Source organism: Netta rufina, assembly GCF_964035555.1.
Source record: "Netta rufina genome assembly, chromosome: 6".
Classification (NCBI taxonomy): Eukaryota; Metazoa; Chordata; class Aves; order Anseriformes; family Anatidae; genus Netta; species Netta rufina.
In genome coordinates, this window is record NC_140129.1 from 8,774,505 (window position 1) to 8,799,920 (window position 25,416).

The 25,416-nt window shown below is 42.5% G+C and overlaps 1 protein-coding gene across 2 annotated transcripts in view; it reads right to left on the minus strand.

Annotated features, from left to right (window-relative positions):
• Nucleotides 1-1,634: 1,634 nt before the first annotated feature.
• The window catches only part of IKZF2 (IKAROS family zinc finger 2), a gene marked incomplete at its 3' end in the record, with an annotated part of 106,440 nt that continues 82,658 nt past the window's right edge, over nt 1,635-25,416 (minus strand). For both annotated transcript variants that reach the window (XM_084288924.1, XM_084288923.1), the window contains 3 exons: nt 15,837-15,974; nt 8,285-8,428; nt 1,635-2,359 (listed from right to left, as the gene is read on the minus strand). In XM_084288924.1, coding sequence (XP_084145050.1) covers nt 1,635-2,359; nt 8,285-8,428; nt 15,837-15,974 — 1,007 coding nt within the window. The remainder of the gene's footprint in view (nt 2,360-8,284; nt 8,429-15,836; nt 15,975-25,416) is intronic.

Here is a 25,416-nt window from a genome sequence, read left to right on the forward strand (position 1 = left end):
TTTTTTTTTTTTCTTGTCCAGTCTGTAGCTCAAGGAATTGCTCTGGAGTTTGTTTCTTTATTTGTTTTCTCTACAGCGAAATTAATAAATTATAAATAAAAATGAAGTCTGTGAATTGAAATCAAAAGCACAGCACCTGCATATCTCCATGCATCAATTTCTAAAGAAGTAGGGAAGTTCATATGAGATCTGTTTGTTTGCAAGGCTTGTGGGCTCTCCAGGAGCAAAGGCTATCTAGCAAAACCTGCACTTTCACCCCTAAATTAAAGAAGAATTGATGACAAGAAAACAAAGGGAAATCACTGTTTCAGCAAATAAGATGTCAACAAGAGGAAAAAAAAAAAAAAACAATCGAGGCTCAGACCTTGACGTAGCTGAAATAGTTGGGTTAGTTCCATTAAATTCAATGGAGCTAAGAGGATTAATGCTGGCTGACGATCTGACTCCTAGCGTTTTCTCAGCTGCAAGTCTCAAGTTTAGGCTGTTGCCAAGAGGTTAACACTGTGATAATAGAATGAGAAAGTATTTATACAGGTATATATAGATATATAATTATATTTAAAGAACACTTTGCTACCAGTACTTTTGTCATTTTAAAATCTGTAATTTTAAAACAAAATTATTTTAGAAGAGCAGCAGAACCTCTTGAGTAAACTACAGACTCCCTCGCCCACTCCTAGGCAACTTACTGTCCTAGAAGCAACTTTAAATGTTATTTGCAAATGATATTTCTTAAACCATAGGGTGCAACTAAATATGTAAGGCTCCCAAGGGTCTCTAAGAAGCCAGTGAGTCAACACATAGGCATGGAGTAATGGCAAATCAACAATTCTAAAAAAGGTGCTTCATAAGTTAAGGAAAATAAAAGTACAGAGCCTCAGACTTACCACAGAAGGCCCTCAGGACTTATGAAACTAAACTGCTGTTACGTGGTACAGTGTTAAGACATACATTTCTTTTTTTTTTTCTTTTTTTTTTTTTCTATACCTTCTAGAGGGGCAATACACACTGAACCCAGAAAAGCAGCTCACCCTAGAAAGTAATTTTGAAAAGAATATTGACTTTGATTCGTGCTCCTAAATCCCTAAACAGTTTTGCTTTAAATGCAATTGTTCATTCTGTAGAATAAAGATCCCCCAGTCTTCTCCAACCACCAAACCCCCCACCGTATCTGCACATTTGAAAAAGGCTCTCCTCTGAAATGTTTCTACCTATTTGTCTGAAATTATAAATGAGCGGCAACTCATCGTGACTTTAAAGCACCTAGCAGGGTTGAGCAACATCCCAAAATAGGACATGATATACAGCTGATCGAGACAGAAACAGACTGCCTTTCAACTCCCACAGAAAGCAAGTCAGGTCACTCACCAAGAAGTGACAGCAACAACAAACCCTTCTTTTATCCCTTCCCTTCCTTCTTTCCATTCTTAAGCTGGGCAGAGCAAATGAGGTTGGGTCCACAAAAAAAAAAAAAAAAAAAGGTTAATAATAATAATTAAACAACAGCAACAACAACAACAGCAACAACAACAAAATAGGCGCATCAATGTCTGAGGAAAAGTGGGATTGTAAGTGCAGTATTTCTTCATGTGCAGTTCTTCTACTTCATAAGAGTCCCCTTTGGATGAGAAGGCCTAGTGGAATGTGTGCTCCCCTCGGACAATGTGCGACGAGAACTCATAGCGGTCCTGGCTTCGGTAGCCACAGATGTTGCACTCTAGCGGGTCCCGGTAGCCGTGGCAGCCCATGTGGATGGTGTACATGACATGGTCCAGGAAAAGAACGCGACAGTGCTCACATTTGAAAGCCCTAATCTGCTCCCCTTCTCCATTGATGACCTTGTAGATATCCTTTAAAGAGCCCTTAGAAGCTTTGGTGGCATCCAAAGCCTTGGCGTCCTCCTTCATATAAGCCGGGCTTGGCTTCCTCTTGGGATTTAAGGCAGAGTTTCCTTGGTAGGACTGGCGGTCTTCGTGGCTGCTCTCTGAGTCAGTAGAATCCAGGCAGCTATTGCTGGGGGAGCCCTCTCTATCCTGGGTTCGACTCTTTGGTCTGATGAGGGAGATCGGGCCATCCATGTTGTTCTCGTGACTGTCAGCTGTTTCCCTGCTGATGGGCCTTTCTATCCTGTTCGGATGATAGACCTGAGCGTAAGCCGAGCTGATGACCGGGGCCACCTCTGCAATTGTGCTTGGTGTGTGCTGCATCAGGGGGTGAAGTGCCTCAGCTCCAAGGTAGGTGATTGCATTGTTGATGGCTTGGTCCATCATGTGAGACTGCATCAGCTCAGCCTCCTTCTCATAGGGTAGGTTCATATCAAAGTGAATATCTGGATAGCCAAATCTCATGAGCTTTTCACCTAAGGGACAAGAGCAAATCAGTGAGAAACATCAATGCAATCGCTCCACGGTTTTACTGTACAAGGGGTGGGGAGGGACAGAAACACCTGGCTTGAAGTAGAATTCATTCCAGAGCCCAAAATTTGCCTCCTTCTTGTTAACAGAGCTCGTACAAAGTTTCTGTCTTGAGATGGGTAAAACAGCACCATCACCTACAGCTTTATTGTTATTCTGGGTGAAGCAAGCAGCTGCAGTGACCTCCAGACCGCTTCCAAACCTTCCAGTAGGCCTCCCTGTGCTCACGCTTCCAGTTAGAAAACACATGTGAACAGGGAGAAAATGGGATTGTAATGCTGAAGTCAATGAAGCTTTACCAGTTGATACCTTTAGACATAGTCTCCCCAAATTAAAGGAGGCAGTAACACCTGCCCCCCCCACTCTACAGTGCCTCATACCTACCTTACATCGGGGCTGCATAATCACAAGTTTAAGCAACAGCTACTGAGGGCTGGTAAGGCGGGGACCTAACAGCTTTAGAGCCACAGTTATGTAAATCCTTCATCCAACAGAAAAACAATATTAAAATGTGACTACACTTGATGACAGAATGCAGCAAATAATGTGATCACCTGACATCTTGCGTTCAGGGTAAAGCATTTTTGCAGCTCATCCCCTCAAAACAAGAAACAAAGCCTTTCCCAGCATTTGGGGATGAAGAAAAGGACAAAAAAAAAACGTTCAAGTGGCTGTCTAGGCAGGAAAGCAGAATAGAGAAACCACATGTACAGCTTAGTTTCATTTAGTAAAAGGCAAAAGCATCTTTCATTGACATCGGATAAATAAATATATAATGATGATGAAAGCTGGCTGATTCATTACTATGTGAATCCAAATTTAAATCTTTGTAGCCTTTTAAAATCAATGGCGTTACAGATAACAAAACCAGAACCACAAACTGGTAAATTATGCTAGTCACAGGGCACGTTGTGTATGGCAGATCTCCTTTGAAGTTACAAAATCACAGCTACTTACATCAGGGCTCAGCTTAGCAGCACTGCTTTTCCAGTGATGGCTTTAGTGTGTTAGTTAGTACAAGGAAAGTTCATTTAACAGCTCTTCTTAACTAAATATAAAAGATTATATGCTTACTGCATGCAAAAAAGATATACACACTCACATGTTCACGCATTAATATTAGTTAATTGTTAAGAGTTAATTTTTGAAACTGATTTTACAAGTCTGATAAATAATTTTGGTGGATTTTCATTGCCTTTGTTACTTTTTGGTGCCTTGGAACATAAGAGCACACTATTCTTCAATAGTGTAAGCTAATCAATTCAGGGAGTCACTACATACAATGGGTTTGGCTATCCAAGCATTACAAAAACTCAAAAATCTTGTGTTACCTTTTGCCAAAATTGCTTGGAACAAAATGTGTATAAACCAACATAAGACAGAAACAGAACTGTAATCCCAAATCTCTTCCAAATAGCATTAGTACATTTCAACATAGCTATCATTCAGCATTTTATTTTTGACTATAATAATTCATCCCATTTAGTATGGCTTATCTTAAAGTGATGCATGAAGAGGGAAATAATTTCACATTACCCATGGAACAATCAGGTTATCCTTGGAGATGATGCATCACTTTTGCTTGGGAACTCAGCCCTGATTAGCAAGGTAATTAAATGCAAGTTTAAAGTGAGGCACGTGAATATTCCTACTCTCTGGCAGCACTGTTCATGTGCTTCTGATTAGGGACCATGTTTGTATATCTCATTATAGTTCCCTACAGCCAGCTGTGTTACACTTATAGCTCAATGAAAGCAAGCATAACATAGAAAACCATTCCTTTGTTGCACATTAGACATTTGGAGAAAAATAGGGAAGGAAGAACCATACAGTATTGCAGTGATGGCCTTTGTTATCTAATGTGACTTAAGGATGATTCCTGTAGTCCAACATCCCCTTTTAGCATTTCTGTCTTGCTGTCAGTTGTGGCTGTCCTGCCACAGATAGGCTGGGTGACTCTTTAATGGGAGGTGGGTACAGCCCCACTCAAAAGAGAGCAGCTGCTTCCCAGGTAGGGCCAAAGTGTGGCTGGAGGAGAGTTGCAGGAGATGTCGGATGCCTCCGGCACAGTGAGAGAAAGAAAAGGAAATGGAAGAGGCTGCTGCACTCTGACACCCACTCAGGCCAACTGTATCGCTCCTGTGATGAATAGGTAATTGGATCTGGTGAAAAAGGGTCCAATCCAGTCTCCAAACATGCTGTCAGTCCTTTGTAAGCTAGATAGATCAAGAAATAGCACCTGTCCTTTACGGGCAACTTGGATGAACAATGCAGACCTTATTTTGATTCCTTTTACCTTCCATATTTAGCAACTCCACCAGACAGCAGAGTAGAGAAAATAGTAAGTTGCCAGTGATCTGAATTATTCATTCCTTTAATTATGCTTCAAAGATGTCAGAGCCTTAAAAATGGCATGTGACACACAACAGTAAAATAAATGCTAACATGGAGAGAAGGGGGCATAAAACAGAGAGCTCAGAAGAAACATTAGCAAACCAATCCAACATGGTTTTCTATTTCAGCTCCTCTTCAGCCAAAGCTGGACTTAAAACTAACTAATCAGATTCATCATTTTTAATTTCTTCAAAACAATGCTCAAATTCTACGCATCCTTATCCTACATTACTGAAATGGAAGAAGAAATTCTCCACTGTGGTCATCTTACCGTATGACATCCAAAAAAATACCCCACAAAACAGATACAGCAAGCTAGATCAAGGAATACAGACACATCTGTCCTGTGTACCTGCAGTCCATTTTGTCAAGTATCTACAGCAACTGCAGTGTCAGAAACTTTGGATAAAGCTGTAAGAAACCTTGGAGAAATCAGATACAGAATTTACCACTGGGTACATTTCTTCCTGACCCCCATTAACTAGAAGCTGACCAACTCTGAAGCAGGTTGATCTTCATCTCTTCTGAGATGCCTGCACATTTTTAATTCTTACTATAACAACTGTGGTCTTATCGTAAGATGTATAAATGTCTTCTTTTGTATCCTGCCAAGTTCTTAACCTCAATGACAGTCTAGGACTGTGAGTACAACATTCAAATTAAGAATACGTGAATCTGCTTCATGTGATCAGCTTGAAGATAGCTTTAAATGTCTGGCTCTCCATAGAAAGAGAGGCAAAAAGTATTCAGACTGCTGCGGATCTTAAGTTATATTTCTGCCTCCACTATCTCAACGGAGCTAGCAGGACTAGTACCTCAGTGACAGATATATAACCAAGTTCCTCAATCAGAAATTAACTCTCTTTGCCGTATGCTGCTTCCTCTCCTCCCGAAATTTCAGCAAAGAGTAGAGACTGTGGTCCATAACCAAGGTCCCTTGGAGACTGCTGATCAGAAAGAGCAGTAAAGCATTGATAGATGTAGCATGCAAAGATTTGAGCTTACGCTTACATGACCTTCTCATAAACACCATTAAGTTGTTTTGGACAAGTGCCATACTTGCAGTATGCACAGGAAAATTTCCTGCAAGCAAGAGAACCATTACAAGTTCTTCCTGATAGAGTTGAACAATATTTCATTGGGGAGAAAACGGGAAGAAAAGTGAGGTCATGGTGAAAAACAAAGGTAGCAAAGCAGAGAGACTGCTGGTTTTCAGCTCAGACAGTGCTGCCAGGAAAGATTAGAAATTGCAGAAAAATACAATACAGTAAATATGAAAGAGGACACTTTTCCCCTACAGCTGAATCTGGATAAAAAGCTGCATGCCAGGTGAAACCCCAAGTTCCTAGCCTCAGAAAAATGGAATAACAAAGTCATCTGTTATGCCTATAAATGAAACAGGTTCATCTTAAAACAAAGAAATATACCATACTGAAGAGAGTAATAAAAAGTTTTAGCATATCTCACACAAGGATTTCCGAGCAGTAAGTTTGCCTTTTAAGACAGTAACAACATATGGCCAAATGCACGTTGAGTGGACAAATAAAATAACCTTCCTGGTCTAAAAAAAGAGGTCATCATCTACAGCTTCCAAAAATTGATTGGATTTATATCATCCTCAGTTGTGAAGGACATTGTTAAAGTTTTACTTTAACAAGTAAAACTATGCTGCTTCTGACAGCAGCATAGCTACTCCAAAATTTAAGGGGGAAGGGAGAGAGGTCTCCAGTCCTCCCAGATGAATTCTGTAGCCCCAGAAAAGGTAACTTTTAGGAGGTGTTGTAAATACAATTATGTCTACATCTGTGGACAACTTGAAGGAAAAAAAGGGGGAAAAAAAGGCAAGAGTGAGAGGTGAGAACTGCCCTTCTTCCAAGGCTGCAGTGGGTCTGCTGTCTAGTACATCAATTTAAAGTCAGCATGGGTAACTATTTCACTGTTGATCACGATATGCAGGAAAGTACCGCACTTGCTGAGACAACACTAAGGAGATCTGTTATGATGGAGCTACGTTTACTGTATCATATAGCTGGATTGGGCTTGGCAGTATAGAGCCCCGCTCCTGTTGTCACCCTTTTCAACCATAACTAGTGCCACAGCAGTAGATTAAAGCATCCTCCAGTTCTTACTAGCTGTACAGTAACTCATTTCAGAGCACTCAAAGACAATAAAATAAGAACTAAGCTTTTATCTCAGGAGGGCTAATAACAATATAGGAAAAAAAAAAATGAACCCTCCTAGCATTTCTTGTGTGGGTTGGATTGTTCCTGACCTAAGCCAGGCTTAGAAGGAAAAGAAAGGACATGAAAATTTTTAATCAGTGCATGGAAGAAGCCTCGCACTGATATTTTTTGGCATGGGCAGATGACCGAGAGCAGCCAGGTCAGTGTGTCAGCACCCCTCAGGTGAGGAGCTGCATGCTGTTAGCCCCCTACAATTCAAAACCATGTGGGTTAGCTTAACATCACCCTCAGTGGTGATTTAACAAATCCATCTGAATCTCCATTTAACTGAGGGGCAATGACTTTCCCAAATTGCTGTCTTAATTGCCTACAGCCCTCTGGATCCTCTCTTCATAAGTGTCCTCAGTGTAGGCAGAATGAGTATTCGACACCTTTAAAATCTGTATGACTGTCCTTACAGGGAGTGAGTGTGGAAAACACACATTACATTAGGTCAGAGTCTAGCAGCATACACTTACCCCAAATAATTCTCTGTCCTACCTCCCCTCCTAAGTAGCTTAACACTGCCTCAATAGCTGTGAAAATTACCTTTAGCTGGACCTCAAGTAAAATTGTCAATACTGTCTCCTGTTACTAGCAGAACAATTCTAAGATGTCAAGATACAAAGCAAAATACAAACTTGGGGCTAGGATTCTAAATTTGGTAACCAAAAGTAATCCGATGCTGTTTTATATTCATTAAGTTTATCAGGTACACAACACTGCACTTGGAGCAAGCACTTCTTCCAATACAAGTGATGTGATTTTGCTTCCCCATGCTGATATTATCAGACCAGTTGTTTCCAACTCTCAGGAATTTAATACAAGTTACAAGTCTTGTGATACTTTTTTTTTTTTTTTAAACACACACACGTAGATGGATAATCATACGAGTTTTATATTTTACTTGCTGGGGTGAAGAGAGGGAAAGATGACAAGTCCTTGTCAAAAAGACAGAGGGTCAGAGAAATGTTTAAAAAAATTGACTTAAGGCACAGAGAAAAGCTCAAGACCTTCTAATCCATTTTTGTGATTATGGGGACCTCAATTTTGAATAGCCTGGGCTGGCAAAACTAATGCCACTGTTTGCATAATTTCTTGCTGTGATTTAACCATCTCAGGTGTTGCCCCTCCCCATCACATCCAAGTTCTGAGAGTGCTACTTTTCCCCTTGTTCTTTTGGCTATCGTTCACAAGTTACAAGCAACCTATACCTACAGGCTAAAAATAATAAAAGGCGTATCTCAAGCTTACCCACAAACTTCTGTGGGGTGGAGCTTTTACGCTTTCCCATGTTGCTTGTCAGCTTCTCTATAACAGCAGGTCTCTCAAAAGGCACCAGAGAAATATTGTTGTCCATCACAGGCTCTTGTTCCTTACAATCTTCCATAGGAGGTACTACATAAAACCAAAAAATCGTATCAGAGAAGTCCGGTCTACACTTCACAGACGACAACAAATCATTTGAGCCTTGTTGATCGCGCAACAAGTGCAACGCAAAACAAAGCAAGGTGCAAGAACACAACGGGCATCAAGACAGTATTTACCCTTGAGCAGTCAGAGCCAAGCTTTTCAATTCCCTCTCTTTGGGACCATCTTATTTTGCAGAAGCCCAGCTTTAAGCATTTATTAAAGAACTTATTTTGTTCTTAATACCGAAGATTCCCAGCAAGGTGGGAAGAGAGCACTAAGTAATGGTGCACGGCACTTCGGAAAATTCCCTCTGCAGATCTCCCATTTTCTGTTATTCTCCCTCTAGTACAGTCCCATGACAACCTTAAAGTTACACCAGTAACATTCTTCACGCATTCATTTAACATCAAGCTTATCACGTGCTATGTTTACCCATCTTATTTCCTTATCGCGCTAATCTCAATGACTAGAAAACATACAAGGAGTTAGTGATACGAGTTTCCTGGGCCTGGCTTTGCACTCCCCAAGACAAAGGCTTACAGAATGAACAACGTTTAAGGTGTGTTTCCCTTTTTCTAGACATGACACCAAAAATTCACCAAACACCACACTGAAATTGCAGGATTAACGTTATATGGAGATTCCCTCTAGAATCAGTGAAAGAAACTAACAAGTTTTTGAACTAACATTTTCCCCTTCACATGCAGACTTAACAGCTGGTAAATGCCACTCTTCTTCATCTGTCTTCTTGCTGTTTGGGACCAGCAGAGAGCATCCCTGTGCCACCTGTGCTTGAGGAACGCTCATATATTGTCTTTGAAACAATAACAAGAAATTAATGACCTCTTCTGTCTCCTCATTTCACTCCTCACTGCTTGCTGGGTTAGAAAATAAAGTGCTAGTGCAAAAAAATAGTACAGGAATTCCATGGGCTACCAACCAAGCTAGGGTCCAAACAGCACTTTATTTTTGTCACTTGCTGACATGTTGTTCGCTAAATATCTACAGAATATTGTTTTTGTTGAGCATCCTCTTACAAACACCAGAAGAGTCAGTGGTAACATGCTGAGGATTAAACTCAGAAACCCTGAGTCATTTGAAATATATGCCAAGTGTAGCTATTCCCACCACTCTGCAGCAAGGAATTTCATATACGGCCTGACCGTTCCTCACTCATCTCCAGAAAGTAGCGAGAGAAACATGAGAGGGATCATCCACTAATGTCTGCGGGCTAATAGGAAGGTCAAATAATAAGAAAATTATTTGAGAAGAATGGATGGCAGAGAAATAGGAATTGGGATAATGTGGCAAAGAGTTCCCATTTCTAAGCTGTGAACATCCCATCACATTCTCTCTATCAGGTCAAACTTCCAGTGAAGTCACAGGTGCTCTTGCAGAGGTAGTGAAGACTGACCACATCTTCTGCCAGTTCTTCCCTGCTGTTCCTGCAGCAGCCTCGCATGTCATTTCTCATTCAGTTACCTTATCCCCGAGATGGTGCCATAAGTGAGCACCGCCAGCCTGCTTTCCTCCCCTGGAACTCGGCTGCCTTTAGGATCCTAATAGGGAATAATCACTTGCCTGTTCTTGAACATGCAGCTGTTTGCTAGCACATAATATATGAAAAACGAGGTGATAAAAGCCTTGTCTTTGCCTTCTTTCTAGTAAGGAAGAGCAAATACCAGGCAATCACAAAACAAGAATATCTGCTCAGGTGAACTTCTCAGTTCAGACATTCATAATAAGAAAACATGGCAATTTATTCATTTGATTCCATTTGTGCCTCTGCTGCTAGGGAAAGCTGAGTACTTGGAGTTTTAGAATCTCCCATATGCTATAAAATGATTTACTCTGCTGCTTTTTTATTTGTACAGGATGCTCCCCCTGAGAAACACAATGGTTTCTCATTTACAAGGCAGTCCTGCTGGCATCAGTGAAAGAGAGGAAGAAAAAGCACAAATATGAAATGAATCTAATGTTGCAACAAACTGGGATGCAGCGTTCAAGTGACCTAATTAATACCCAGCACAGTCTGGGAGGTCTGAAATATTATAATAGATATGGCTAAATTCTTAAGGTTACGTAAACGCCCTGCTTGGGCCACAGCTCTCTGAGCTAGCCCTACTCAAGTATTTACCGAGGAGATTTGTAAGAAAGGAGTGATTACATCTGCTGATTTCCACTGGGAACTGGTGTCTGACTGTCTTTTTGGCTTAATAAAACTCAGCATATGCAGATGCACACATGCTCCATGTGAAACCCTGGATTCCTGCTCAGTGGCAATACCTGTCCTCGCTGTGATGGGAACAGGTCTGTACGCAAGGACCACGTCAAGGATTTCCAGCCCTTACCTGTAGAATGCACAGGACTTGTGGCGAGAACATAAGGAGGGGCAGAGGGCTCTAAATCTCTCCTATGAAGACCTGCAGGCTTTGTAGCACTGCATGCCCACAAAATCAATTGAAAGCCTCCTAATTACTTTCATTGCTGTGTGATTAAGCCCAAAATGTAGTGACATTTGTACGTCTTATAAAGATTAATAATTGAATAATTTGACTGTTGGGCATATGTGTGCAAAATTTCCTAGATGGAATTTGAAACCTTTCTTCCACAAAAATGAGTAGTGCTAAAAGAGACATCTGCTCTTCTCTAAGTCAGGCAAAAATTCTGCTAGGACTTCTAAAAGTAAAAGCATCACCAATAAAATCATTTTCTTTTCTGCATTTGATCCTGCAAGCTCTTTTTCCCACCTCAGAACTCAACTCTATAATCCAGGGCACGGTTCTTTTGCAAAAGAACTGCTCAATCACACCAATATTTGCGTTAGGATGGGAATAAGTTACCAGAAAGCATCTTGTTATGTAGATTTCCTGGAATCAGGGAGAGATGGAAATAGGCTACTTTCCAGAACTATTTAAAGCACATGCAAACCTGGACCAAACAGGTGAGATGTCACAACTTACAGACCCGAAGAGTTAAGCTAAAGATCACATTATCAATTCCACATGCATTAATTTTCATTTCAGTTCCAAAATATACAGATGAAGGTCAAGCAGGCCAGCCTGCATCATTTTTTGGAGGAAAAAAAAAAGCATTAAACCAACAGTTAACACTTATCAGCTGCTCTGTGATGGAAACTCACATGCACACGTTTACTCTGCAGTAAACGCAATTCCTTTTGCATTGCATTTTATTGTATTTCATCACTTTGGGTAGTGGGAGCTACTGAAGAACAACTGACACATTATAACTAGGTTTGATGCAACAACTTATTTTATCCTGTGAACTTATGGTCTCAGCTCAGGAGGGCTTTTTTATTACAAAAAAAAGAGAGTATCTAGTCCATGAAAAGCCCATGCCTGAGCCTGTTTCAGTTAAAGGATGTTCTTCCTTTATCAGGGGGCACTCCTGGACTGCCTGTGCAAATTTTCACTGACAATGCTGATGTCCTCAACTGCAGTTAACACCAAACAGGGTTTTTAAGCTCAAACTCTCCATACACAAATCTGGATGGTCTTCAGAACAAAATCTTAATTTTCCTGAAGAGATTGGTCTCAGGGTCGTAGTGCTCAAATTGGATTTTTTTTTTTTTAGTTTTTGCTTCCTCGTTGAAAAGAAACCATACACACTATTAACAAAAAAAAAAAAAAGTTTATGCTGTTCCAATGAGGAAAAAATAGGGAAAAAACAAGGCAAAACTTACCCAGCGTGTGTTTTGCTGATAAACATTTCTGTGTGCAGACAACAGACACTGGGCTACATCTCAGCTGGTACAAATTAGTATTACTCCACCACCCTCAGTTTCCTTTCTTAAGCTCACAATATTTGCTATTTTAAAAAGTTTGTGCGCACGCACTGAGAAATGACAGGCAATAATCCCATGGACCCTAGTGTGAAGTATCCTGTGGGACTAGCATTTTAACTACATTTTAAGCAAGTATGTAAGAGGGAAGGACACAAAGCCATTGTGTGTTTTATGTGGAGCTGGCCTTTGAGCCTTTCACAGCCTACGGCTAAACTCCTTTCTCCTTCTCCTAAAAGGAGTATTCTTCTCCACTTTGTTTTAAGAATTTCCCTGGACTTTTTGCTTTGTAGAGATGAAGAAGAATATATATCTGAGTATAAACCATAGCTGGCATTCACTTTTTTTCCCTATTTGTTCATGCAAAGATCACATTCTTTGCCTTCAGAGACTGTCACTTGTGTCACCCCCAACACACCGCTAGCTCGTAGACTGCAGACTAATTTCTACCCCAAGAGCCAGAGCTGCTTAGCTGAGAATTGCTGCCGACAATGTCACAGGAGCTCTCTTGCAGCAGGCAGCACGCGAGCGAGCCACGGTGCTGAGCTGGGACCGGGACCCAGCCACGAGGAGGGGCAGCTCAGCAAGCAGCCGGCACCCTGCAAAAGGATGGAGAGAGCCCTGGTGCCAGAAACTTGTACATTCCTACCCACACGCTGAAACTAAGCCTCTCTGCCTGCCTCTTGCTTCCCCTTGTGGCTTTGGTCAGGTGATCTAGCCATCTGCAAGGCAAAGATAATTGAAATCAAAGTAAATATTTGCAGCGTGCCTATAATTTGACCAAGCAGAATACAGTGCTTGAAAAAAAACCCTAACGCTCAAGGGGCTGCCCCAAGTCTATCGGAATGAATCTCTGCAAGAATAATTTAGCTGATGTTAAATGTTGACTGAAATGGTTGGGACCCAGCACTGCCGCCTGCACCCTTAAAGCAGAATGCTGGTAGGAACGAGCAAATCCCCAAGTTCACCCATTTTGTGCTTCACGGTGGTAAAGGTGTGAAGAGGAATCACACTGATGTGTTCAGAGCCTGGTGTGAACGTACAGATCCAGGTAATCCAATTCTAGGAATCGTTGCAAGTGGCTGGAGAACATCCTGCTCCCAGCTGGGCTCAGAGTGCTCAGTGAAAACAAGATTCTTCAAAAGAATTTAGAAAGAGAGTAAGGCCAGCTTAATGCTCGTATGATGTAAAATAAAGGAACGGCTGAAATCTCTAAGGCACACCCTCACTCAGCCTCAGGAATATCTTTTCAAAGTGTGACACGGGAGAGAAGGAAATTAAGGCATTTTTCAGAGGCAGACTGAGACCCAACTTCAAACAAAGAGCAGAGAAATCATTTGTGTGTCCTTCCCTGGTGATTTTATACTCCCCAGAGGAAGGACTCGGCTACAGATCCGTACGGTATGGTGCTCACAACCCTCTGGCACACACAGAGCTTCCCAGGCGGGAGTACAGGGATGTGAGGTGAGATTTATTACCGGTGCCCAGCCAGACCTGCGGCTCCCTGTCGCTGCCCATCCTCACTCTGCCCTCTCTAAGCAGCATGATGCGAAGTGTGGATCAAACATCCCTGAAACGTTCACCAGGGGACATTTAGGCATGTTTACCAAAGGGAGAAAGAGGCACTAGTGGAATTCAAAGTGCTGTTTTAAGCTAATTTTGCTGAGAAAAGTGAACTATTTGTGTGAAGGCTTCTATTTCAAGCCCCAGCAAAGGCAGTCAGGCTGTAAATAAAATAACTGTCCACATGGGGTTCACACTGGTTTAACTTCAGCTGGTGGAAAAATCAATGCAAGGTCAGCCATACCAGCTTCTCTGGGTGGACAAGGTTAGGGACTTAGCCCTCTTGTCACAGCATTAAGCAGCTTGGAAAAAGCTTTAGATTCCCTCAGAAGCACACTATCAACAACAGTAATCCCATTTTGAATAAATAACTTAACAATAAACCTAGAAGTTGAGTGGAATTTGGGCACAACTTCCATAAAGTGATCTCTGAAAGAGTCTGGCTGTCGCAACGCTGCTGATCGACTGTTATTTCCCTAAGAAAAGGCTGGCTGATACCATCACCTAGCTGGTTAATAAGACAGGCAGACCCGTGCAGAGCAACGAGCACATATTTTGTTGGGAATGGAGTAGGTGGCTAAACTCCTTCTATCACCTGAAGTGCTCTGTCTAACAGACGAAGCGTGCAACAGGTCCCTCCAAATAGTGGAGCCTTAAAATCAGTCTTCCCACTGACTTTTACAAGCATAAAGTAAGGCCTAAAGTAGATAATCACTACATTCAAGGACTTTGAAGTCATCCATTACATTTTAAGGGTTGATTTTAGTCCCCAGCCTACCTAAAAGGATAGTATTTACCTAATAGAGCCGTATGAACATTTTGAGTATATGTACAGCATGTATTTTGAATGCCTTTACAGATTTGAAATTTTCTCAGAAAGGTACTCTTTAAAATATTTTGGTGATTATTTTCATCAAAAAATACCTAACATTAGAAATGTCGAATAGGTTTTGTTTCAGCTTGTCTTTTTAGTTTGTTTGTTTTTTTTTTTAAAAAAAAATACCTCTCAGAACTTTTATCTAATTTCCAAATGATGCTAGATGACTACACTCTACAATGAAAGGCAAAATGAAAAAGTTTTCTCCTTTTTCATTCACCTACTGTCTAGCTTTTTGATATTCTAAGGTGTAAAGTATTTTCTACTCAAAATGGAAAAAGGATGTCATTTTTACATTTCTTTCAACGTGAAAATTTAAAATACTTCCATTACCAAATAAAGATAATCTTCAAAAGTTAAACAGACGTTCAATTTCCAAAACACTAATTTTGAATGAAAAGATAATTTTTGGACAGCTACTATTATTTAGCACTACAGATATACCTATAACCCCGCAGTCAGAGATGCTATGCTCATTACCCATACCAATAGCTACAGAGATTTCTGAAAACAAATTCACAGAGTTTGACATTTCTTGCTTTCAACAATCTTTTTGGCAATCTTCAGTCTTTCTGTATATTAACACATGTAGTGTTAGTTAGCATATTAATACCAACACATGTAAATGCATATAAACATTTTTTTATATATATAATTACTTTCAACACTGTTGACTTCCATGCTGCTCTGTAGGTTTTTACATCCAATTCCCCCCTCCTTTTTTTTTTTCCTTGATGGAATATGTTATTATAAGGAGTAGAAATAATGACCTCTGAGTACCTCCACTATCCTTACCTCTTAAAATTACCAGTCACCATCACAGCAGGGGGGAAGACAATTTATACATGCCTTAGTTTTTACAGTAACTTTGCACAGGTGACTTTGATCACTTAAAAGTCTGCATATTTGTACAACCAAAAAAGTGAAATACTGACTTCAAAGCAACAACAAAAAGCCAGCAAAAAATAGCTGTTAAATCAGAGTGGGGATTTTAGCCCATCTTTTTTCCTCTTGCATATCCAAGTGCAAGCAATCTATAAGACGGAAGCGATGCAAAGCGCAAAGGAAGGAAGAAAAACAGATGGAAAAAAAAAAAAAAACGCGAGAGATGCTCCAAGTCCAAGAGACCTCAAAACGCGGTTTCCACCCACCGTGGTGACTCATGACCTGCCCGGCAGCCTCCATGCTGACGTTCTGCAGATAGTTGTGGCAGCGTTCCTTGTGCTCTTCCAGCGAACTGCGCTGCTTGTAGCTCCGGCCGCAGTAGTTGCACTTGTGAGGCTTCCCCACTGTGGAAAGAACGAGAGCTTCAGGTCAAATCCACGGCAACCCACTTTTGCTATCGACATGGCATCTTCGCAACAAACCCACTCTCGAGATGGAAAGACACCTCAGAAAGGTTACTCAAGTCCCAGGCCTTCTTCCCAGCCCCGTTTTCCCACCACACACACCTCCTCCCACCCGCCGGGTACTTGGCCCCATCAGTTTTTCACACTAACGCCCGGTACCGGCAGAAGCCAAGAGAGGCGAACTCGCTGGTCGCAAAGCAAACAAACAGACTGCAAGAGGGGAAAGCAAACCAAACAGCTGAATCACACCCCGGTGCTGCCCGTGTGTCACCAAGCCTCGTGGGAAAGAGACTTCTGAGATGTTTTGCCCATGGTACGAGCGGCTGCCCTCGCAAAAACGTGCTGCCCCAGTGGCCTCATTCTGCTCCGAACCGGGAGAAGCCATCGTGGGGCACAGAGGGGTTCTTTCATCGAGACAACTTGGCCAAAATTACCAGGGGAAGGTTTAAAAAAAAAAACACAGAAGAGACAACAGAAAGTAACGTTGGTAACGGCCTCCGTTACACGCCAGGGCTGAGCTGTCACCAGTAATTCACAGAGACCGGATAATATTAAAAAAAAGGCCGAGTACAACAAAAACCGAGCCAGATGAACGCAAGACATAACTCCAATTCTTTTGTGTGTGTGTTTCACTCAGCAGCAATATGACTAAATGGCAAATGCCTCTTAATACATGCAAAACCTGGCACCAGATCCCCATAAAGTATATCCCTTTCATAGCATGTCATTAAGTAACCACAAGAATGGCCTAACCCAAGGCCAGAAAGCTAGCCAGAAGTGTAGTTTGCCAAGCCATGCTAATAAAGGTTTTTAATATAATTCCAACTCGTAGAACACAAGCATTTATTCTCTAATAACTAAAGAGCTATTAAGTCAGCGCTGCAAGTCCAGTAAAACACCACAGGCTGAGGTTTTCAGAGCTGCCTGAGGGATGGGGAAGGTCAAACTTCTCACAGAGTTTTGCAAGTCTTTGGTAAGAACTTCAGTTTCCAGCCAAAGAAATCGAGAATATCCTCTGTTGGATACTATACATGTTCCTACTGGGGTTTGTCCCAGTCCTGAAAGCTTTTTGCTGTCATTTACTTAATGAAACCCAAGCTGCACTGACAGCAGCCAAGAGGCACCGTCATCGGGGGCAGCCGGTCCCTTCCTCCTGCTGCGGGACACGGTGGCACGACGGGACCGACACCGCTCCCAGAGCCTCCAACCCAGCCAAAAGCTGACTCCGTTACCCCTCGATGCTGCTCTCCATGGGCTTCCAACCCAAAAAGCTTGGGGGTGCTTCCCTGCTGGGATGGGAGCTACAGGGGACACAGTGGGAGGACATCCATGACCAACAGCAAGTGGGACAGGGGATTTCTTGAGGTGGGGCTGAAGCCCTCAACATGGAAGGCCCAGAGGCAGGGAATTTTTTTTTTCCCCCCGCAGGGGAGAAAAAGCTGCTTTTAATAAGCAGCCAAACTGTGGATTTCTCTCTCTTTATTTGGAGATCAAGTTCACCCTCAGGGAAGCAATGTGTCTCAGACCAAAACAGTTCTTGCGGTCCATATTTTTCTCACATTGTTGCCCTAACTGGTATTGTTACTGGGAGACTCAGCTGAGGCCAAGGACGGGAGGCTCGTTATCATTCCCAGAGTAATTGCCCTTGATGTGAACAAGATCAAGCCTCAGCTCTTACATGCACGCCATCTTTCTCATCCTGCAGGCTCCTTCAGGAAAATGTACCGGTAGCTCCCTGGAATGGAAAAACTTTCATCATCACAATTAAAATGTTTCGTCATGCACCTAGATGGCTTCAATGTCCGTCAGTCTGATGCCTTTATTAGAAGCTAGCTTAATGTCTAATCAAGAAATCTAAAGCAGTTGGAGGGATTAAGTTAACAGAGCTGAAGCAGGGCCGAATTAGCCCACCCAGTTTGGCTACACCAGGTTCTCAAACAACTTAGACAAACTGTAAGACACAAGGGAAATGGATGATTGCTCTCAGTTATTCCAGAGGTAGCTGCTATTAATTAAACATATGATCACTTAGCACAGAGAAACATATTCTCCTGCAAACCTGCAGTACGAAAAAAAATGATTCAACACTAAAAAAACCACCTGATATTTTACCTCTACAAATGTCTGTTCCTTGCCTTGCAACCATTTCACGAACTGTTCACAGACAACAACACTGAGCTTCTCCAGTGGTATCTAGGAGAGCCAGCCATCCAAATTCCATCAAATTTCAAGGTTCATAGGAGATGATAAAAGCTAATGATAAAGGCAAGATTTCTACATGCAATATGGGATTTGAGGAACGTAACTCCCCAAGGAAAGAAATACTCCAGCACACAAGCTCCTTCCTCTGGGGAGAAGATAAGAGAATAAACAACATGTGACAAATATTAGTCATGTTGCCTAATACACAACTGGAAGTTGCTCAAACACAACAGGGAAGAGCGAAGTTTGTGCATTCCAGTTCAGTAGACTTGAATATAACTCCCTTGGGTTCACTCGCCAAGTTGGTCCCCTGGCTCTGTAGATGCAATCACACCATAGCACTGCACACGACACTGGGAAAAACGCGATTTACGCTACAAAATTACACAAAGTGTCTGCAACTTGGGCCATGGTACACTTGATCTAGACAGATCACAACGGAGTAGGTTTGAGTAGCAGCAGGTTGTGTCACCAGCCACGCTCGCAATCCAGTCGGTAAGAAGCGCGGCTAGCAGTGGAAGCAATTGCGGTCTAGATTTTAGGAACCTGGTCGTTGTGACAAATGCCAAGACATTGAAATAGCTGCAAATTTCCCCTCACACTCTCATCAAAGCAGCTCGCGACAAAAAAATACATGTTTGTGAATATGAACTTCGCCAGTGGGTGTACATTTTTCCATATTTTGTGTTACCCAACAGAAAGCTGTAAAAGCTTATTAGAGAATTCAGTTCTGGTGATCTCCTCAACAACAACAACAAAAAGTGTATTTTGTTCCACGTAACAAACCACCAAATGAAACCGCATAGCTGCTGAGAGAGTCTTCAGCCTTTGTTGTATATTATGTAGTAAGTAAATGCTAATGGGCACGAGTTGCCCCCAGAACATAAGGCTTATGCTACTGGGCTCAGGGGGTCCTGGTCTTTGGGCAATTGCCCTGAAGGCAAAGAGTTCCTCAGAGCCCACCAAAAACCTCCCTGAGCCCCACTGAAGGCAGCTCTTTCAACCATGTCCTTATGGAGCCACCCAATGTTTGGTTTAGCTTGCTTGGTACCAAGTTGCCTCCTCTGAGCTCCTGACTGAGGACCCTGGTGCCCGGACATCACGTTCAGTGCTGGACATCACTGCTGCTGCCAATGGCAGCGGCACGTCGGCAAACACAGTTTGGAAATCCCTGGCTTGGGGCAATTGTTCCTATACCACCTTTTCAGGGTAAGTAATCAGATAAAAAATTACCATCACTCATTCTCATAAAAATGACACAATACAGCGAAGGCAAACAAACCCAGAAATCTTGAGAAACCTTCGATTTGTTGTTGAACTGGGAAAGACCAGGGCACCGGGCAAAACCCAGCGGCCATACCTATGAAACAGCTGACTTAAGAATACAAAAAACACACTTCGTATTTCTTTCTAAAATGTCAGAGTTTCCATGCATTTAAGCTCAGATTCATACAGATGACAATGTGGCACAGAAAACCCACAGTGGAGTCTCAGCCTCAAGTGGAAAATATTATGACAGTCACAGTGAAAAAAGATATTTCAATTTGAAGTAGAATTTTTACCATGAAACAGGTAAACCACTCGCTGAAATTCACAGAGCAACCGAGTTTGCTCGTGAAATTAAAATGTTCGTGTGCAGAGAGGAGGGGGAAGAGGAGGAGGAGGACGCAACAGGCAAAGTGCTCATGAGTTAGGAATACTTTGAGTCCTGTGGGTGAACTTTGATAGCTGAGAAGTCTGCAAGCAGTGACAACGAGATGGTGCAACTCTCAGGTCAATATTCAAGACAGAAAGCAGACTTGGGCCTAGGGAAACTGCTTTTAAGTCATAAAAAAGGTCAGTGCAAGAAGAAGAGCCCGTAAGGCATTTGTGCAGCTTTTTGTTCTCAAAAGAGACGGGAGCACATAGCAGAATATAAAGTAAGTCAAAGGGAAATAACAAGGCATCCCAGGTAATACCTTGCCATGAGCAGACAACGTGAGAAAGGCTTACAGAACACGTTCACTAAGCTAAAACCCTGCCTTCATTAACACCAGTGACAAAACATTCACTGGTTTCAAAAACCAGGATTAACTACTCCCACATTCCCCTCTTTTGGGAATCACATGCTTCTCCACAGCAGTGTGGAGCAGGACTCCTTCCCATCCGTCTGTCCGCGTCCTGAGTCCCTGCAACAGCTCAACCACTAATAGCACCGGCTTGTGTAGGGAAATGCCTTACTACAGCTGTCTTGTGTGGGTCAGCCCAATTGAAGGGCTGTTAAAGCATCTTCCAACCTTTACACTGAGCTCTGTATCAGTATTTTTCAACTTTTTTCTCAGAAGGAAAGCCCGTTTTCTGGACTAAGTGTCCATCTTTGCACCTGATGGAGCCCTCCTGATGGCAGCACACCCAGCCTGATGCAGGTCTGTAAAATCTGAACTCCCACTCTGCCCCTAACACCTCAGGGCTGGAAGAAACCTCCATATTCCCCACAAGAAGCTTTCTGAAGCAGCTTCAAAGTAGTTTAAATGTTCTCTGGGGCTAAGACACACAAGAGCGAGGCTGTAGAATCCACTGTCACAACCATAACCAATATTGATTCATTAATTCTCCTTTCTTCCCTACATCTGGAAGCTGCCTGGGACAGAGGAGATGCCCTGCAGATGTGCACTACCTACCACAAAGCAGCCTTCAATGGGACTCGCCATACCAAGAGTAGTTTTAACGCAGCAGTAGGAAATATGATTAAGGCACTGGATTGGGACTCAGGAGCCTAGGGTTCAATTCTTAGGCTACAAATTTTGTGACTGCAGGCAAGTTACTCTGATTTCCCGTGCTTCAATTATTCATACGTATGATTAAGGCAATAATTCCCTTCTTTGCAGCATGTAAATGAATTCAGGCACTTTGCAAGATGCACAGAGGCTAATTCGGTGGAGCTCATACAAGTAGGTAGACATAGGAAAATATGGCCCATATCTCTACTGAGAAATTAAGGACTTAATAATACACTGATTTTATTAGATATGGGAGTGAACATTAAAGAGCAGGAGGAGATATTTAGGATAGCACAGAGTAGAGGATCAAGAGGGAATAAGAAAATCAAATCAGAGAAAAAAGTAGGTGGCATATTAGGCAATTTGCAAGCATGGTGTCCTTTTGGGCTGTGAAATGGTCAGCCTGGAGAAATGTAAAATGCCATTTAGCTTGGTGACTTTTACCACCACAAATGACAAAAAAAGAGTGCTGGGGTAGTATTAAGGTGTTGGCAGGAGAACTAAGGCAGCAGAGACACAGCAACAACTGGTCCCCTGGGTCACAGCTGCAATGAAACAGCGCACCTTCGCTTTTCTAAGTGTCCATCCCAAAGCTCGACACACAAAAACATTTACATGAGGAATAGACCCTTGAACTAATCAGAAAAAATAAAGTGAGACGTTAGCCTGTGCTGGCTCTGAGCAGCACGTAGCTTTACAAAGGAAACTGCCTCCCACTCCAATGCTGTATCTCACTGCTGTGCCTAATGACTGTAAATGTGTTCATTGAAATTCATGGGGGCTCTTTGTCTTGTTTTTTTGTTGTTGTGTGTTTTTTGCTTTTTTTTTTTTTTTTTTTTAACGTTTTTTGTTTTAACGTACAGGCACAAAATAATCAGTCTATACCCAAGTTCAGAAATAACAGCAAGTCCCACAACTAAACCAAGATCGTCCAAGACAACCTGCATGCAGAAGTCACAACATGTAAACATCTCACACAAGTCTGCAGGCTGCCAGAGCACACAAACACACAGACTTGAGACAGTGTCAGGTACCTCCACTTCTGAGCAACTCAACTTGTGACATCTTAACGCAGCCTGACTTTCAGAAAGAGCCCAATCTCTATTCATACTACGAAAACTTTGCTTTAACCTTTTAATGCTTGCCAGTCCAAACCAGCAAAAATTCTCGCGGTATGTGTTGATGTCTCAGCACCTGAGTGGCAGCTAAATGCAGAGATACTTTGCCTTATCATGGCTCAGAAATAAAGCTGTGCTTACTAATAAACTGTAGATCCACTGGAAGGAAGCCTCCTCCTATTGTGTGATGGGTGGGGAAGGGAAGAAAGACAAAACATAACAATAACTTGATTACAGGTAACACAACAGGGGTTGCTACTTCCAACTATTCCCCACCTTCAACAGCTGGTGAAGTTCAATCCTGATTTTTTTGCTTCTTTGACTTCTGGAAGCAGAAGCAAGCTTTATATCTTAAAGATTCACTGTCCTAAATGAGATGCAGACTCCCTTCTGGATCTCACGGAGTTCTGACATCTCTGTTTGCTAAGCGCTTTTTAAGATTATCATATTTTGGGCCAAGTGTCAGGGTTTGTGAGGACGTGCTAACAGACAGGCTCGCCAAGTCATGCAGTAGAGGAGAGACCATAGAGATAGATCTGCACCTCCAAACATTTTGGGATACTCTCGAAGCCTCAACAAACACAATGCAGCAGGATGACAGGAGAAGCCTCCACACACACCTTTCAGCAACTCGTACCTTCCTGACTTGGCACCTGAAATAGCCCATTTGACTCACTTCACAACCTCACGGCCCAATGCCTCTTAGTAAAGATTATCATCAATTGCCTATTGATACATAACGTGGCTGTTCAAGATTTTGGGAGCCTCCCAGCAACTGCAAAACAGCTCGCCCTGCATTTCTGCACAGTAGCAGCCAAGGGTAAGTTATTTCTGCCGACAGCCACCACGTACTATTACGGCAACCCCAGCCAGCTAGCAGTGAAACACCACTGGATGCTTATAGTACGTCAGCACGCAGTAAAACAATGGCAAAACATTACACCTACACACCCTTTGTTTTCTAGGCACGCCTGCCTTTCCTATAAATATCTCCGGGGCACAAAACAGCAGCATGACACCTGCACCTACCTGCCAGTTGTTTATGGTATTGTAAAGCAAGTGGCTAGCAGTGCAGTGCTGCGCTGCCATCCAGCTCTTCCTCAATCTTCTGTGGCAAGCAGCGTTAAACATCTGATTATATATAAACTCCAAAGACTTCATCCATGCTACATTCTGGCTAGAAGGAACCCAAGAAAACACGTACAGAGGACAAGCAAACACACTAGTCAGTGCAAACTTTGAAGCAACTATACCTTCTCTACGTATAACGCACGCCAGCCACAATGTGGTGTAAATCAGTGCCCGACAGCTACAGCATTGGGGTCCTTATTTGTACCTTCAGGATGGTTCTGTCTGCAGCTTTTTTATTACTTCACTAGTTCATTGCGATTTATCTCACAGCTACTGGCGGTTATTGGCTCTACTGTTTAATCTGATTCATCAGATTGTGTTTATTTATTAACTGATCTGCACAGTTTTACAGATAAAACAATGTTCCAATCTGCCACCAGGGTTATAAATAAGTAGGCAGCATTTTTTGTGCCAGGAGTTTAACAAACAAACAAACAAACTCCTGTTCCATTGGCACCATCACATAATTACTGAAATCTCCCTAGCCATCCAGACGCTTACAGGGCTCCTGTCACACTCTCTCAGCACCCATTCAATCAATCAAAACCAGGAAAGCAAAAAGCTTGCACCCCATTTTCTCCCTTTGCAACGCACAAGACAAATCGTTTACTTTGCAGGTTTGTATGCTGCATCTATGTAAATGTATGTATGAAAACAGAAGAAAAGTCTATTTGTCTAAGTGAAACCATGTAAATAAATTACACAGTAAATCAAGGAAAACACAGATAAGGACATCAGGGCTGTACTAAGCTCTGAAAAGGATGTAATCCACAGTTACTTGCTCTGAATTCATGTCCCATAAAACATCTATTGCAACAGATAGCAGCTCTCTTCACATATTTTTCTTGGCTTACCTCTCTTACCTTCAAAATAAGAGCTTCAAAGCTAGCAGAAAGGACCCAACCTGTTTAGCTGCTATTAATGGCAACGGAGCTCTAAGGTCCCCACTTTGTTTGGGAATCTCAGCACAGATGCCCTGCGAGCCCCCTGTCCTCACGCCCCACCAGCACGTCCCAATCCTTCGGGCACCCCTGGCACTGGGGGGGGTGTCCCCAGGAATTTTACAGCAACTCTGAAATGGTTAAACACTGTGTTGAAACAGCAGCGTGGCGGTGAGATAAATGGCAAAAACCAGGAAGTCCACAAATAACTGGATGTTTTTTTATCACCTTGCCAGCTTCAAAATTGCTTAAAGGCAATGAGGTTTGCTGCAGCTTACTTCTATGGGAGAGGCCCTGTAAAAAATGTGAGAGGGGGACTCCTCAAGTTTGATGGTCTGTTCAGGACAGGAGCCTTCCGCTCTATCTGGATGTGGGTGGAAGCGGGATGGGGGTTAAATCTTAACCGCATTTACGGGCTCTGTACTTTCCACTCTGCTACGGACCTTTACCATTATGTTAAAGTTGACTTGATATGCGGAGTGTTAATCCGTTTACGCAACAAAAGCCTTCCAAAATACGCTCTCTTCACTTCAACCTGCTCCAGCGACACAGCAAATAGGAAAAAAAAAAAAAAAAAAAAAAAAAAAGAAAAGAACAAGTTTAGGTGGGTCTGTTGTTCTCTGCCCTGTCCTGTCCACTCCCGTCAGCGGCACAGCGAAGCGGGAGCCGAAGGAGGGGGACCCAGACGTCACCGCGAGTCACGCTCGGCAGCGGCCGGCTCCGAGGGGAGAGGAGCAGCTCGCACACGCAGCACAGGGTGGGGATGCCTCACTTCAGAGCAGGAATGCTGCTGGACAAACACTCCCTCGAGAAGTGCTCGTTTGTTGTTTTTTTTTTTTTTCCCCCCCTTTGGGGAAAACAAGCGTAGACGTTAGGCTAGATTTATAGGTGGTGTAAATGGAAGTGATTCCCCGAAGCCAATTTACATCAGCTGCTTACAGTTTATAGTTGTTACAAGTGCAGCCCCTTTGCATATCTTGCAGAAGCCCTTCAGCATTTGACTGTAAAGTCAACACAAGCTATGAATTATCTGAAGCAAGCAGTGCCAAACATCGTGTTACCGGTTATTTTATACTGTACAAACAACGGGATGGGGAATACACAACATCTACCTTTCACTATAGCACTAGAGAGTTTTTTTTCCCCGCACAAAACCACCAAATGAGCCCTTAACTCTAGCCAACTCCTCATCCCATGGCAATGACTTCCACCTATACATTACTGCATGAGA